At 39.1% G+C, this 12,488-nt stretch overlaps 1 protein-coding gene across 6 annotated transcripts; it reads right to left on the reverse strand.

Moving 5' to 3' along the window:
- Positions 1-3,887: 3,887 nt before the first annotated feature.
- gp1bb (glycoprotein Ib platelet subunit beta) lies at positions 3,888-12,415 on the reverse strand. 6 transcript variants are annotated; one of them, XM_042100884.1, is made up of 6 exons: positions 12,285-12,415; positions 12,055-12,159; positions 9,342-9,444; positions 5,461-5,806; positions 4,989-5,136; positions 3,888-4,624 (listed from the first exon to the last, which is right to left on the reverse strand). In XM_042100884.1, the coding sequence occupies exons 4-6, from the start codon at positions 5,802-5,804 to the stop codon at positions 4,481-4,483; spliced, it is 636 nt and encodes a 211-aa protein (XP_041956818.1). In that variant the 5' UTR covers positions 5,805-5,806; positions 9,342-9,444; positions 12,055-12,159; positions 12,285-12,415; the 3' UTR covers positions 3,888-4,480. The 6 variants fall into 6 exon arrangements, with proteins under 6 accessions (XP_041956818.1, XP_041956816.1, XP_041956817.1 ...); XM_042100882.1 differs by having other exon boundaries at positions 9,342-9,463; XM_042100883.1 differs by lacking the exon at positions 12,055-12,159 and having other exon boundaries at positions 9,342-9,463; positions 12,285-12,389.
- Between the last annotated feature and the right edge of the window lie 73 nt (positions 12,416-12,488).

The raw sequence follows: 12,488 nt of genomic DNA on the forward strand, positions 1-12,488 counted from the left end.
GTAAGGTCGTTGCAAAATCTAGAGAAATGTGTGAGGTGGTTAGCGGGGGACAGTTGAGACACACATTGGATTGTGTTATTACTTGAACATTCTACTGTTCGCCATATCTGTTCCTATGTCACATTTTGTTCATGATGTATTCCTTTTAACCAACGCTAATTTAAATGAAATTAATGAATTTGAACAACAAACACTTTGCAATTGCTATGTTTTTATTTATTTATTCAACTTTCCAACGAACAGTTAGTTAACTATACATTATTAAAAATGGGTGTCTCAACTGTAGGCTAGGTGTCTCAACTGTCCTCTGGGTACAGTTGAGACGCAGTCAAGACAAAAATGCACCTTATGTTCATGAGCTAATTGTGGAAAATATAAACTACTTATGGGTATTATTGATTGATAATATTTTAGTCTACAAGCTAAGGAAATGGCATGTGGAATGCATGTTGTGTGGAAAATCACTTCTTTTCAGTAGGCTATCTATTTTTTGTTTGATTTTGTGTGGGTAAAAAGTGTCTAAACTGTAGTCTACCCTACACTCATTTTCCACCTCCCCTTGTCTCCTCTCAAGTTAGAAAGTGTAATAAGACCAACGGAAAATCAAATGTAGCGATTTTCTAGGCTGATTTGACATGGAACTATACTCTCATTCAGGCATAATAATCCAGTCACTAACCGATTTGTCTGCTGCAGCTCAACCTTGTTGCTGGAAGTTAGCCTACAGGGACTATTTTCAGGTGCTGCATGATATCATTGTGCTGCTGTGCCCATGGTGTTCCTTGATTATTACGCTGGATGAACTGGATAAAGGTAAAAATCAATTGTTTAACTCAAGGGGAGGTGGAAAATGAGTGTAATTCCCCAAATGGTGGAATATCCTTTTAAAAATGTATCAAAATAAGCTACAAAATACAGCAGCCAAAAAATGTATCAAAATAAAATACTGTATTTTTTTATTTTCAAAATACTTCAAAATACTTCTTTCTAAAAGCATTTTTCGTCTATCCCTTCACTTGTACATAGCTACTTGGAAAAACAGCAATAGACTCCTTCCATAATCAGTCAACAGATTAGATATGCTGACCCCTCATGTTAGACATCCCAATATAAACCTCTGCCAGGGTCGGTGCCAGAGAGCAACGGGTACCTCATCTCACTTTTATTAGTTATTTTTCCAAAATTGCCATATAATAAAGAGCATCCTTCGAGCCTTTTGGATAACTGAAACAATATGATCATGGGGGAAAATAGTGCAAGAACATGGTCATAGCCTATAGTGTTTAGACTAGCACACAGCGTTTAATAGAATAGTTGCATAGGCTACAATACAAGTAAATAGGCTATAACAGACTCACCACTAGCAGGCCTAGGCTACAGCTGAGTGCAAAATCTCATCATCACTGTGTCTTTCCATTCATTTTTTAAATGTTGTAAGATTCTGCTCAAAAGCAAAATGCACATAGGGCCTTCTTGCAACATTGAACGTAGGCTATGTGATCGATCGCTCGAAATGTTCTTTAAAGTACAGAACTAATTCTAACACATTTATGAAGTGGCTAGGCAGAGGCACCAAATGTGATGGAAAGTTTAAGAGCGAACAGGACACTGCATGGCTTTTTTGCATTTTGTGCTACCGACCTCACAACTGTTGCACTTTCCAGCCAGTTGGTGTAATAGATTGCCCACTATGAATCAGTGACAATAACTCAAAGACAAACAATCCAAATGGATGACTTATTTACAAATGTAAACTGCATTTTAACCTTTTAAGTTATTTAACACCATCACTACCACACTTATGGTGAGTTTCATCACAGTTGAATATTTTTTACACCTGAAACTGGTGTGTGCACAATCTCTATCAATGTAAATACAAAAAAAGTGAAAATAAAAAATCAGGTTGTCACATTAATACCATCTAATCCAATTAGAAGGCAATTATTATGACATTATCAATCATTTCTTATTTAAAATGTGCAAAATTGGAAATGTCCTTGTTTGAGGTATCTTGTCAAGTTACCATAGCACTGAAATATTTCACAGGTCAGAGAACATAGACAAATTTAAACTCTAGAAAAAAACTGTAAAACAGAAAAAAGAAAGGAAAATAGCAAACTCAAGTGTTCCGATATAAGCTTGTGAATTCAAGTCCTTGTGCTGTCCTTGTGTGAGCAAAGGAGTGTGTGTAACCTTAGCTAGTCGTGTCTCCTCAGTTGATGTCTTTAAGCACAACTATAACTTCTCAAACAGTGTTGCATTCAGACGACGCCATGGGGCCTGTTAAAGCAACACCAAAGAGTTTTTTGTACCTTAAAATAATGTTTCCAAAATCGTTTCAGTGGTTCATTCATCTCGTAACAGGGTGAACGGCACTTTCTGCATTCGCTTCGTGGCCCTCTATCTGCTATAACCGCACTATGTAAGTTTGCCGGATCGGGTAGCGGATCTGTAGTTCGATGGAATGAGACATGAGAAACTACAAATTTGACTAGCATCTGATGTCGCAATCTATCGTACTTTCATAAAATCATGCAACAAATGCTACCTTGTCTGTGGACATTGTTATTTGAAAAGCCGGTGCTGGATAAACAAATAGTGTGTGCCACAGAGTGTTGCTTTAATCAGTCCAGGAAAATAAACGCTCTATGGAGCAGAGGGGCTTGACCATGCGAGGGTGCCAAAGACAGACAGAGATTTTGTGCTTTATAGATAGTTAGATAGATGTCATCACAATGTTTCACAGAAAGTATTTTACAGAACTTTTCTCATTCTCCTCCTCCTTTCTCCCTGGTGTTAATTATCATTTTATTGTTGTTTGTGGTGAAGTCTGATCACCTAATGTTCGTTTTTGGTCTCTAGTGTTCTATAAAGTTTACTGTACATACATGCTCTTTGGTGTTTTCAAACAGCTGCAATTCTGACAGTGACTTGACCAAGTGTGCCACCTCCTGGCAAAAGTTAAGTACTGCACATCATCTAGAGAGATGGGGTTAGGCCTAAATTCGCCTTATTCAGGTGGCAGCCAACCAAAAAGAGGCTCCAGGTTACACAAACCATTGGATGATTCTGTTCAATGGATTCGCATTCGGAATTCGGAATAAAATGTATTATTAGGGGAATTCGACTTGATGAAGCCGCTTGCAAGCTGACTGCATATTATTCCTGAGATTCTGATACGTTTTCAACCCGGAGTTGTGCATACTGTACGTCATGGTTGAAAACGTATCAGAAACTCAGAAATAATCACATCAGACCGTGGGTGGATGCTTAAACAAATATGAGAAAGAACACCAGAACGCACTGGATCCTGCTAGCCTATACTCTGTACATAGCCCTCAGCCGGCACTTCAATATTGCGCCTTTTGTGCCTCTGTTTGGAGCGGATAGGCCAACTTGAAGGTGTCGCTCCGTTTCGTAGTGCGGTATGATTTTCAAACATGTAACTGAACTAGTTAACTTAACTGAACATTCTTAATGGAGATGGACTAGGCTATTTCTGTTTGTTATGCACTTCATTGAAACGTGCTGTAGGCCTGGGCTACATTTTGCACATGCACTTGCATATTTCTCAATATGAAAACTTCCTTATTTTCAACTGAACTCAAAGATAATGATAATTTTTAGGTTGTTGTGCCCTTTATCATGTGTCCTACATGTTTTGCTTCTGCTGTAGCATTTATTTCAGTTTATTTAGCTATATTTCTGAAGAAGACATTGTGTTGCCTCAGGCCCACTGCACATCTTTTTAAATTTGATTTGAAATAATCAAATATGTCTTAAAGTTAATTCATAAAGTAAACAATAATATCTATAATATGTGACTGACTTTCTCTTATATATCTCCCATCCATATGCAGTTTTTGTAAAATAAACTGTAACATCCATTCAAACCAAAATACTAGTTTATTTCAAACCACATATATACAGAAACACTTTATATAAAAGGAGAATGTGCATCTCATCACATTACAGTTATGAAGTCTTTTCAGCAAAAGGCAAAGTAAAACAGGCAAAAAAAAATCTGTTTGTCCCACAGATATAACCCCATTTCTCCCAGCTCATGCTAATTTGGTCATTCAGATAGTTGATTTAAGGAATCATGGAGATTATTTAGCCTCTGAAACAGGCATAAAGGTATGTTGCCGCCAATTTCATGAGGTCACTGTGGTCACAAAATGTCCCTGTTGAATATTGTGGACTGTACAGTATGTAAAATGTAGATGTGTAACCACATTGAACATGCAATATTTGACTCTACGTACTTATCAACACTTAAGCGATAAAGACAAAATGAGAGGAGATATATCAGTGATCTCTCAGTTTGGATGGCTGGCTCTCTTTGTGCAGAGCACAAAACTGTTATTGTAACCAACTAATTTGTGGTGGATCTGGTGCAAAAGAATAAAATGTTAATATAATATCCCCTCAAATCTATCTATCGCCTATCTGTGATATGATTGAATGTTCCTAGACCCCGTCAAGTGCTTCTGTCTTTCAGCATGACATATTCGTTGTCACCAGAGTCTCCCCCGGCAATGCTTTCCTCTGTAGTCTGTCGGGCCTCTTTGGACAGGCGGTCGAAGCGCCGGAGGAAGAAAATAACAGAGGCCAACAGAAGAGCCTGAGGAGAGGGATTACATATCAGAAAGAAAGCATACACACACACACACACACACACACACACACACACACACACACACTCATTATCCATCCTCAGACTAACGTATATGAAAACAAACACATTCACCACACACTCACAGACATATTCACTCCTTCTCACTCACACTCATACACATACAGTGCAAGACAAGACCCTGTCTGTGTTTCACATACTGTGTTCTAATTCACATAGACTACTTCTGTACTTACAATACCTAATATGAGTGCACAACTTGCACTCATAGGTAAGTACAGAACCATGCGAATTAAAAACACGGCTCCTGTGTCAGCACACTTACATATACTAGCCACACCTTTACACATACCTGGATGATGATGAAGATGATAAGACTTATCTGGGATGCTAGAGCTAAGTCGCAGAACCAGTAGCGGCAGGATGAGAGCAAGTCATGTTCCACCAGATTCACCACCAGCGTACCCTGCAGGCCAGGGGGAGAACTACAGCTCACGTTCCTTGTGAATGCAGAGAGGGAGAGGGGAGAGTAAGCCACCAGCTTATGACCTCTCAACAGTTTAGGAAGTCCTTAAGAATAAAGACTGCAGGTTAGCACGCTACATGCTACAGAAGAATGAATGGCTAGAATTCAAGCCAAATTCTATACATAGCCCTATGATACAGAATCCACTACAAAGTAGTATTACATGAGAGACGGCCCGTCTGTGGCTGGTCATCATAATCTGGGCAACACAGAGCATAGGAATTTTGACATCATGCCAGTTTTGAAGCATTTCTTCAAATTCTATTTGAGCTCACACAGTTTACACGTGTTCACATACCTTATAAGACCATCGTTCCTCTGCTTGAGAAGCCATCCTCGCAGGTAGAGGATGCCGCAGTCACATGACCAGGGGTTGCCATGCAACGAGACGCTCCTCAGACTAGTTAGTGCATCCAGCACTCCGACAGGCAGCGCAGTCAGGCGGTTGTCATAGAGACGAAGCTCTGTGGTGCCCGCGGGGAAGGAGGTGGGCATGCTAGAGGTGGTGAGGCCACGCCTACTGCAATCGACCACGCTCCTGATGCAGGAACATGGAGATGGACACGCCTCCACAGCAGCACTTGCAGCAGTCATGATGCTGAAGACCATGGACATGATCACACAGCCTGTCTGGAGCCCCATACCTGCACACACACACACAGTGGTTAAAGTGGGATTTGGCAGGTGGGGGAACCCTAAAATCCAGTGTCGATGCAACGGGGGAAAATGACTCACCGTTGGACAACATATTGAGTATCGTGGTGTAGCAATACTTTTTGGACAAGAATTGCTAGCTTCTTGGTCACCTCTGTACACACGAAAAATTACCTCACCAATTATTTTAACAACATCATCGCGCTATATCGTTGGTATGAAAGAATATATGTATTATTAATTTATCTGAGGTGGCGGAACTGCGCCCCCCCCCCCCCCTTTCACCCCTGCACACACACACACACATTTCATGTCATATTAGCTGGTTCTGCTCGAGGAGAGTTTGACACCTTGTGCCTGCTAAAGGGAGTTCAGCCATTGTGCTCCGAGAAGCATGATACAGTTCAACCGGAAAGTTTTCAGACCTTTTCAAGCTTTCCACATTTTGTTACGTTTCAGGCTCATCTTTAAACACATTCAATTACTTTTTGTCATCAATCTACACACAATACTCCAATACTCCACAAAAAAGCAGGTGTTTGGAGTGTAAATTTATTTTAAAAAAGTCTGAAGGGTCTGAAAACTTTCCGGTTGCACTGTATACTTAAATACATAGATTTCAATTTCACTGAATCAGCATGGGCAGGGTTGTTTCTAATTATCAGTTTGATACATCATTTATAAAAGAGGTGTTCACAGCACCTCAATTCACAGTGCATTTGTTATGAGAGAACTACATTGTATTAGATAGATAGATATCCCCGAGATAGATCCCCAAGGGGAAATTCAAGTTATTATTACAGTGCAATAATACTGAGGTATGAAGAGCAGTAGTACTGTGAAAATAATTCATAATTACATGTCATTCTTTAATATAATACAATTCTGAAGTCATGGCCTCATGTGATTGTATGTACTTCAGTGACTAATAAAGACTTTATATAATTTCAATAGAAGACCCCAGCTCTTTACCAACAGTCCAACATGCATACTAGCTATTGACCATTGACTCTTGTGAAGATTGACCTCTTATAATGTTTAATTCCAATAAACACAGAGTTTGTATCAAATCCAAAACTAAAATTCAATTATAGTAATATATGAAAACTGCTGGGTCTTGACAGACTGCATTCCAGAAGCTTTTGCGTGATACATTAAGATGGAGCAGACTGAGCTGGTTTGATGATGCACACTGCATGTGATAGGCCTAGTGGCGCAAATTAGACCAGTCTTCTAAAACTGTTTTATACGCTTTGTGAATGGATTGCTCCAGTTGCTGACTCAATTAATTGTATTATTTCACTCTTTCCCTTGTGCTTTCATTTGTATTCAAATGAAATTGCCTTGCCTTGCCTTGCCTTGCCATATTGAAAGCTGGTCAAGAAGTGTCTGCTAAATGTAATGTAATGTAATGTAATGAAAGCTGTACTATGGAAATGGTAATAGCCTACTGAAATAACTTACAATACCCCTCTTGCTGAACAAACTGGGATGGTCCATGCAGGTCCATGTGTCTAAAAAGACCCAGTTCGATCCTGAACGGCAGTCATTTCCCAATCTCCCTTCTCTCTCTCACACACACATTTCCTGTCACTCAACTGTACTATCTGCATAAAGGTGAAACGATCCTAAACACATAACATATACTAACTGTTTTTCATTTTATTCCAAGCACAGATGCTATAGAATGGTAGTGATTACATTGGCATAACATACAGAAATATCGATGAAATGACACAGAATGGCCGTGTTCACCCCAAGAGCCCACTCCTGTCCCCTTCTTGTGATATTCACGCCAATTTGTAAGTGGACATTTTCTGAAAGCCTCAAGTTCACAAGTTCTGTATACACGGTTCCTTCTCCACATCGTCATTGCTAGCTAACAAGTTCAATTTGATAGCAGGATGAGTGCGTGTGGTATGAGGCAAGGCCTATGGGTGGCACACAGTGCCACTGAGACACACCAGGAAACGGGAACACAGCGAGCATGCAGGCGACTGATAAAGACATGAACAGGGCATGGCAGGAAGGGAGCAGACAGAAAGACAGACATACAGGTAGATAGAGAAAGAGACATAAAAGAAAGAAGAGAAAAGGGAGAGAAAGAAAGACATAAAAGAAAGAAGGAAAGAGAGAGGACGACATAAAAGAAAGACAAGGAATTATAGGAAATGTAAGCTGCAGGACAATGTTATAAATTATCTTATTTAATGTCCTCTGGCTTTCACAACATACCATGTTATGTGATGTATTTAATTTCTACACATTTCTTAGAAGCATTGCTCATGGACACCAAGACAGTTCTCATATGCTGCTTATTTCCACAATATAAACTTGGATTGTTTGTACAAAATGAATCTCCTCATGCATGAACAAAGTGGTTCTATCAACATACCATTTATCATCACTAACTAAACCCCACACCATCTATTATTGTTAAATTAGACCCCACTCAAAGTCACTCCAGGTTTCGATGTTTACACTTAGTGTTAATTAATGGGCAAACATGATCAGGTTCGACAACATTATGGCATTAACTGCGTCATTCTCTGTACCAACCTTTTCCCGCTTAAATAAAGGTAGGAAGGTGGCTGAATTTGCAATGATTTTTGTTTTTAAACTTGATTTTGGTTAGAGTGCTAACAAGTTCTTACCTTCCTCTGGAGTGTGTGCTGCGCCTGTATGTTGTAAGCGACTGTGTGAGAGTGAGTGTGAGTGTTTGAGTCTGGAAGTGCAGTGGCAGAGACAGCAGAGTGACGCACATAGCTGGTGCTCACAGATAAACCTACTCTGCCCAGAAATATACACACTCACAAAAACACCAACACACACACACACACACACACACACAGTAGCATACAATCATGCAGAAAACTCTTTTACTGTAAATATAATAAATAACATTTTCATTTATCCTTCACATTTACAGTATTTTGACTAATTGTGTAGGGTGTTGAGAAAGCCATGGCTACAATAACTGAAATAAGGTGTTTTCATCTCATTGTTTCTGTTGCTTAGACAGACAAAAGATTTAAGATCATGTTTCCATCATGGAACGCGTATTGTCTCTGTATACAATCCATATGTTGATTTGGGATGTAATTCATTTTAGACATGTCGTACATACTGTACTCCTCAATAGTCTGAATGAAAATAAAAATGTATAAAAACATATAAGAATATATCATATTAAATGATCCCCCCCCCTCTCTCTCTTGCACATGCACACACACACACACACACTGTCAAATACCATCTCTCTCTCTTCCCACTCTCTCTCTCTCATACAGACACACAGTCTCTCTTTATTTGTCAGTTTATCAGTCTATTTGTCAGTTTATCATGCACACATAGGCCCTCACCCTCTGCTTGGTATTTCTATGCCATTCTCCTCCTCTTCATCTCTCTTATCTCTTCTGTGCACATTCTCCATGCAATGTCAAGAGGCCCATTCAAGATCTGAAACTCTTAACACTGTCTGCGTACAGAACTTGTAGGCTAAATGTGAAAATAAAACAGACATACCGGTATTCTAAAGACAGCTACATCTTTGAAGGTGTGCTGTCTGTCTGTCTGTCTGGATCCGGTGACCGTGGTGATGCCATCCATGCAGCCAATACAATGAGGGCTGTGGATAGACATTCAGTCTGAGACCAGCTCGGAATAAAACACATGTTAAAGGTGCTGAAAGTTCAAAAACATTCAAAAATGAGAAATAGCAAAATATTCATATATTCATATAAATAGCTTATATTCAGGAAAGTATAGGTCCTGTGACCATTATAGGTTTATAGCACACAGATACAATTCACATTTCAGACTCAAACATCGGAGGATAACCTAACTTTATAGTTTCATGTGCAATGTGATGGAAGAAGTGTTTAGTTACACAAAACAAGTTTTCAGATCCTCTCTATCAACTGGATTTATGTCATAAAACCAAGATTATAACAGAGATTAAACAGATTTAGATTTACAATATACAGCCTCTATGCTTTAATTCTTGTCTCTCAATCTCGCAAAATGTCTCGCAAATCTTGTCTCTCTCATTCTCGCTCTCTTATTCCTCTCTCTGCCTGTCATGTGTTTCTATACTTAGGCTTTCAGTCTATCAATGACCTAAGTCTAAAGACTTATTCCACGTCTACGTTAACCGCAGACACTCTTTTGAGGATGTGAAGAAGTATGTTTTTTTTTCTGTTTCAGCTAGAGAATTTCTGTGAAGAGGAAGTCATGAATATATCTGCAAATGGTTGGTCACTTTCCTTATACTGCATATAATAACTTACTATACTTTTGCATTGGATTGTTGTATAAGCTGTTGTTGTTTTTTCAGGATGATTGAGGCATTAAAATGCTGCTTATTGTTTGTCAGGATATGCTTCACTGATTTTTAAAAATAAATATGAAGTAAGACAGAAGTTTGGTGTGAATGGAATGTGAACACCGAATTTTGGGTGGCCAGCGAAGACCCAGTGGTTTTCCTGTCTGGCCCACTTGGTAATGAAGTTGAATAGACCTCCAGCTGAATAGAATCCAGACCACATTCACTACCCTGGGTTTTGGCTGCAAGAGTGGGGGTGATCAGTGAAGCTGTCACAAATGTACTGTTAAAGTTGTTAAGAGTGTAAGCGGGTCAGTGTCTGTCAACTGCTGTGTTGTGCTTACAATTTATGCCACACACTAATTAAGATTGAGGATTGGTAAAATGAAAATATCTATGAGAGGTAGGCTAATGGAAGAGACTCTTCCTCAGAGCTCTCATGTTCCTTTCCATCTGGGTGTGGAAGATGGTGAAAGATTTCAAAACAATTCTTTCTCTTATGCTACACCAATAGCTGAAATATACACCTCCCCCCTTGCTATGTGGAGTTATGTATAGTCTTCAAGTTGCCATAAGGCAAATCACACACCACTCTTCCATTGCCTTGCATTGCATTGCGTTAATAGCCCATGTGATACAACATGGCATTTAACAAATCTATCTCAGGGGTGCAGTCTCTCTAGCCCATGTTTATAATAATCTCGACACCATTATTTAAGGCTATCTAAAATCTCTTTGAGACTGCAGTCATTCAATTGATCATTTTCTTAATTATACTGTGAACACTTAACAATGAAATAAATAAGTGTTTTTCTGAAACTGCTAATATGAATGCACTAGACTATATTATGGTCAAGTTCTGTGTGTAAGCTCATGCTGCCTGGATGTTGCTACTGGGAGGTTGAGTGGAGAGAGAAGTTACAGTTTTTCTCAGTCGCTTTGGTGCTTTTTTCAGATCAGAATGAAAATTCTCATAACTATTAGTTCAACCTCCACAACATTTAGTCATTTGTGCACATCATAGTAGCAATTTCTCCTTCCTCTGAACAAATTGCAAATGCTTTTGGACATGTATCAGTTGCTTTCATACAATTCTCTGCTGTTTTTTAACATTATCATTTGCTCATGTCATGTCAGTCAAAATTAACTATACTTATGGATGCTGAATAATCGTTCCCAATAAAACTAATAGTCTTCATTTCATTGCTTGAGTCATTACATACAAAATTGTTGAACTAGTTATCAAATTCTGTCACAATGCTGTGGAATTGCAAAGAGCATACAGTAAAAATGTACGTATTCAGTGTCTTGTACTCACTTACTCCCCTAACTACAGCAATGTGTAACTTTACTGTAGTTTTCAAATGGCTGTACAAGTACTGTATAGTGCTGTCTTGAGCATGTTCAGGTAGTGTCACCGAGTTCTGACCTTTTTTTTGCATTGGAAAACACTGAGAGAACTGTCATAATGAAAACATGACAAAGCCATTTGACTATCTTGTTCATAAACGATGGTGTCAAGACTTCTCATTTTGATGACACTGACAGTTTCATTGACATGAATACCTGCTTTTGAGGAATGGACTATCCATTTTGAGCAAGTGACGTGCTTTTGCAGGTCATCCACTAGGTTTTACAGTTTGCACTAATTGTTTTGAGAAATGCACTAACTGCTGTGCAAATGTTAATTGTGATGTGAGAATAGCACCAAAGCGACTGGGAAAAACTGTAATAGGCCTAGCCTATTGTAGCCTCAACAAATATTTACAGATATTTACTGCATCAACAGATATTTACTTCGCGTGTCTTTTAACGACGTTGACATGGTGTGGCTTTCACACACATAATTAGAGAATTACATAATATTTCCTCCAGTTAATTGTTATGAGACTCCGTGTGATATGGTAGGCCTACCTTGTGAGACCTCCCAAGCCCACAGACTATGACGTCGTTGTCCCCTGAAATGAAATCTCCACTAGAAGGCGTTGTTTTTATATCTTCCAGAGTCAATATCACCACCTCCATGAATGGTGGAAATTGAATTAGGCTGATATATTTTATTACAGTACATTACAGTACCAAACAAAAAACCTTCACGCTTAAGCATAAATTGCTGTCAACAGGAGGCTGTAGGCTATACTTACGAACACGGCCACCACCACCACACGCGAAGAAGTCGTTTCAAAGTTGCAAGTAAGTGTCATTTCAAACGTCAAACGTCATACGTTCAAGTGAAACGCTTCTTAATGTAATGAAACCACGTGGATCGTTACACAGGAGCCTACAAAAGAAGAATTATAGCAAACGCGGTTCCAAGTGACCTATGTCTTGATTTATAGGCTACTGAA

This window comes from Alosa sapidissima, chromosome 8 (assembly GCF_018492685.1).
Source record: "Alosa sapidissima isolate fAloSap1 chromosome 8, fAloSap1.pri, whole genome shotgun sequence".
In the NCBI taxonomy this organism is placed as follows: Eukaryota; Metazoa; Chordata; class Actinopteri; order Clupeiformes; family Clupeidae; genus Alosa; species Alosa sapidissima.

Bases quoted from the DNA above. Each gene is read 5' to 3' on its own strand.
- gp1bb (XM_042100880.1), bottom strand. The intron at 5,137-5,460 runs GTATGTGAACAC...TGCATTCACAAG, and splicing joins AGGAACGATGGTCTTATAAG to GAACGTGAGCTGTAGTTCTC. The intron at 4,625-4,988 runs GTATGTGTAAAG...CCCTCTCCTCAG, and splicing joins TCATCTTCATCATCATCCAG to GCTCTTCTGTTGGCCTCTGT.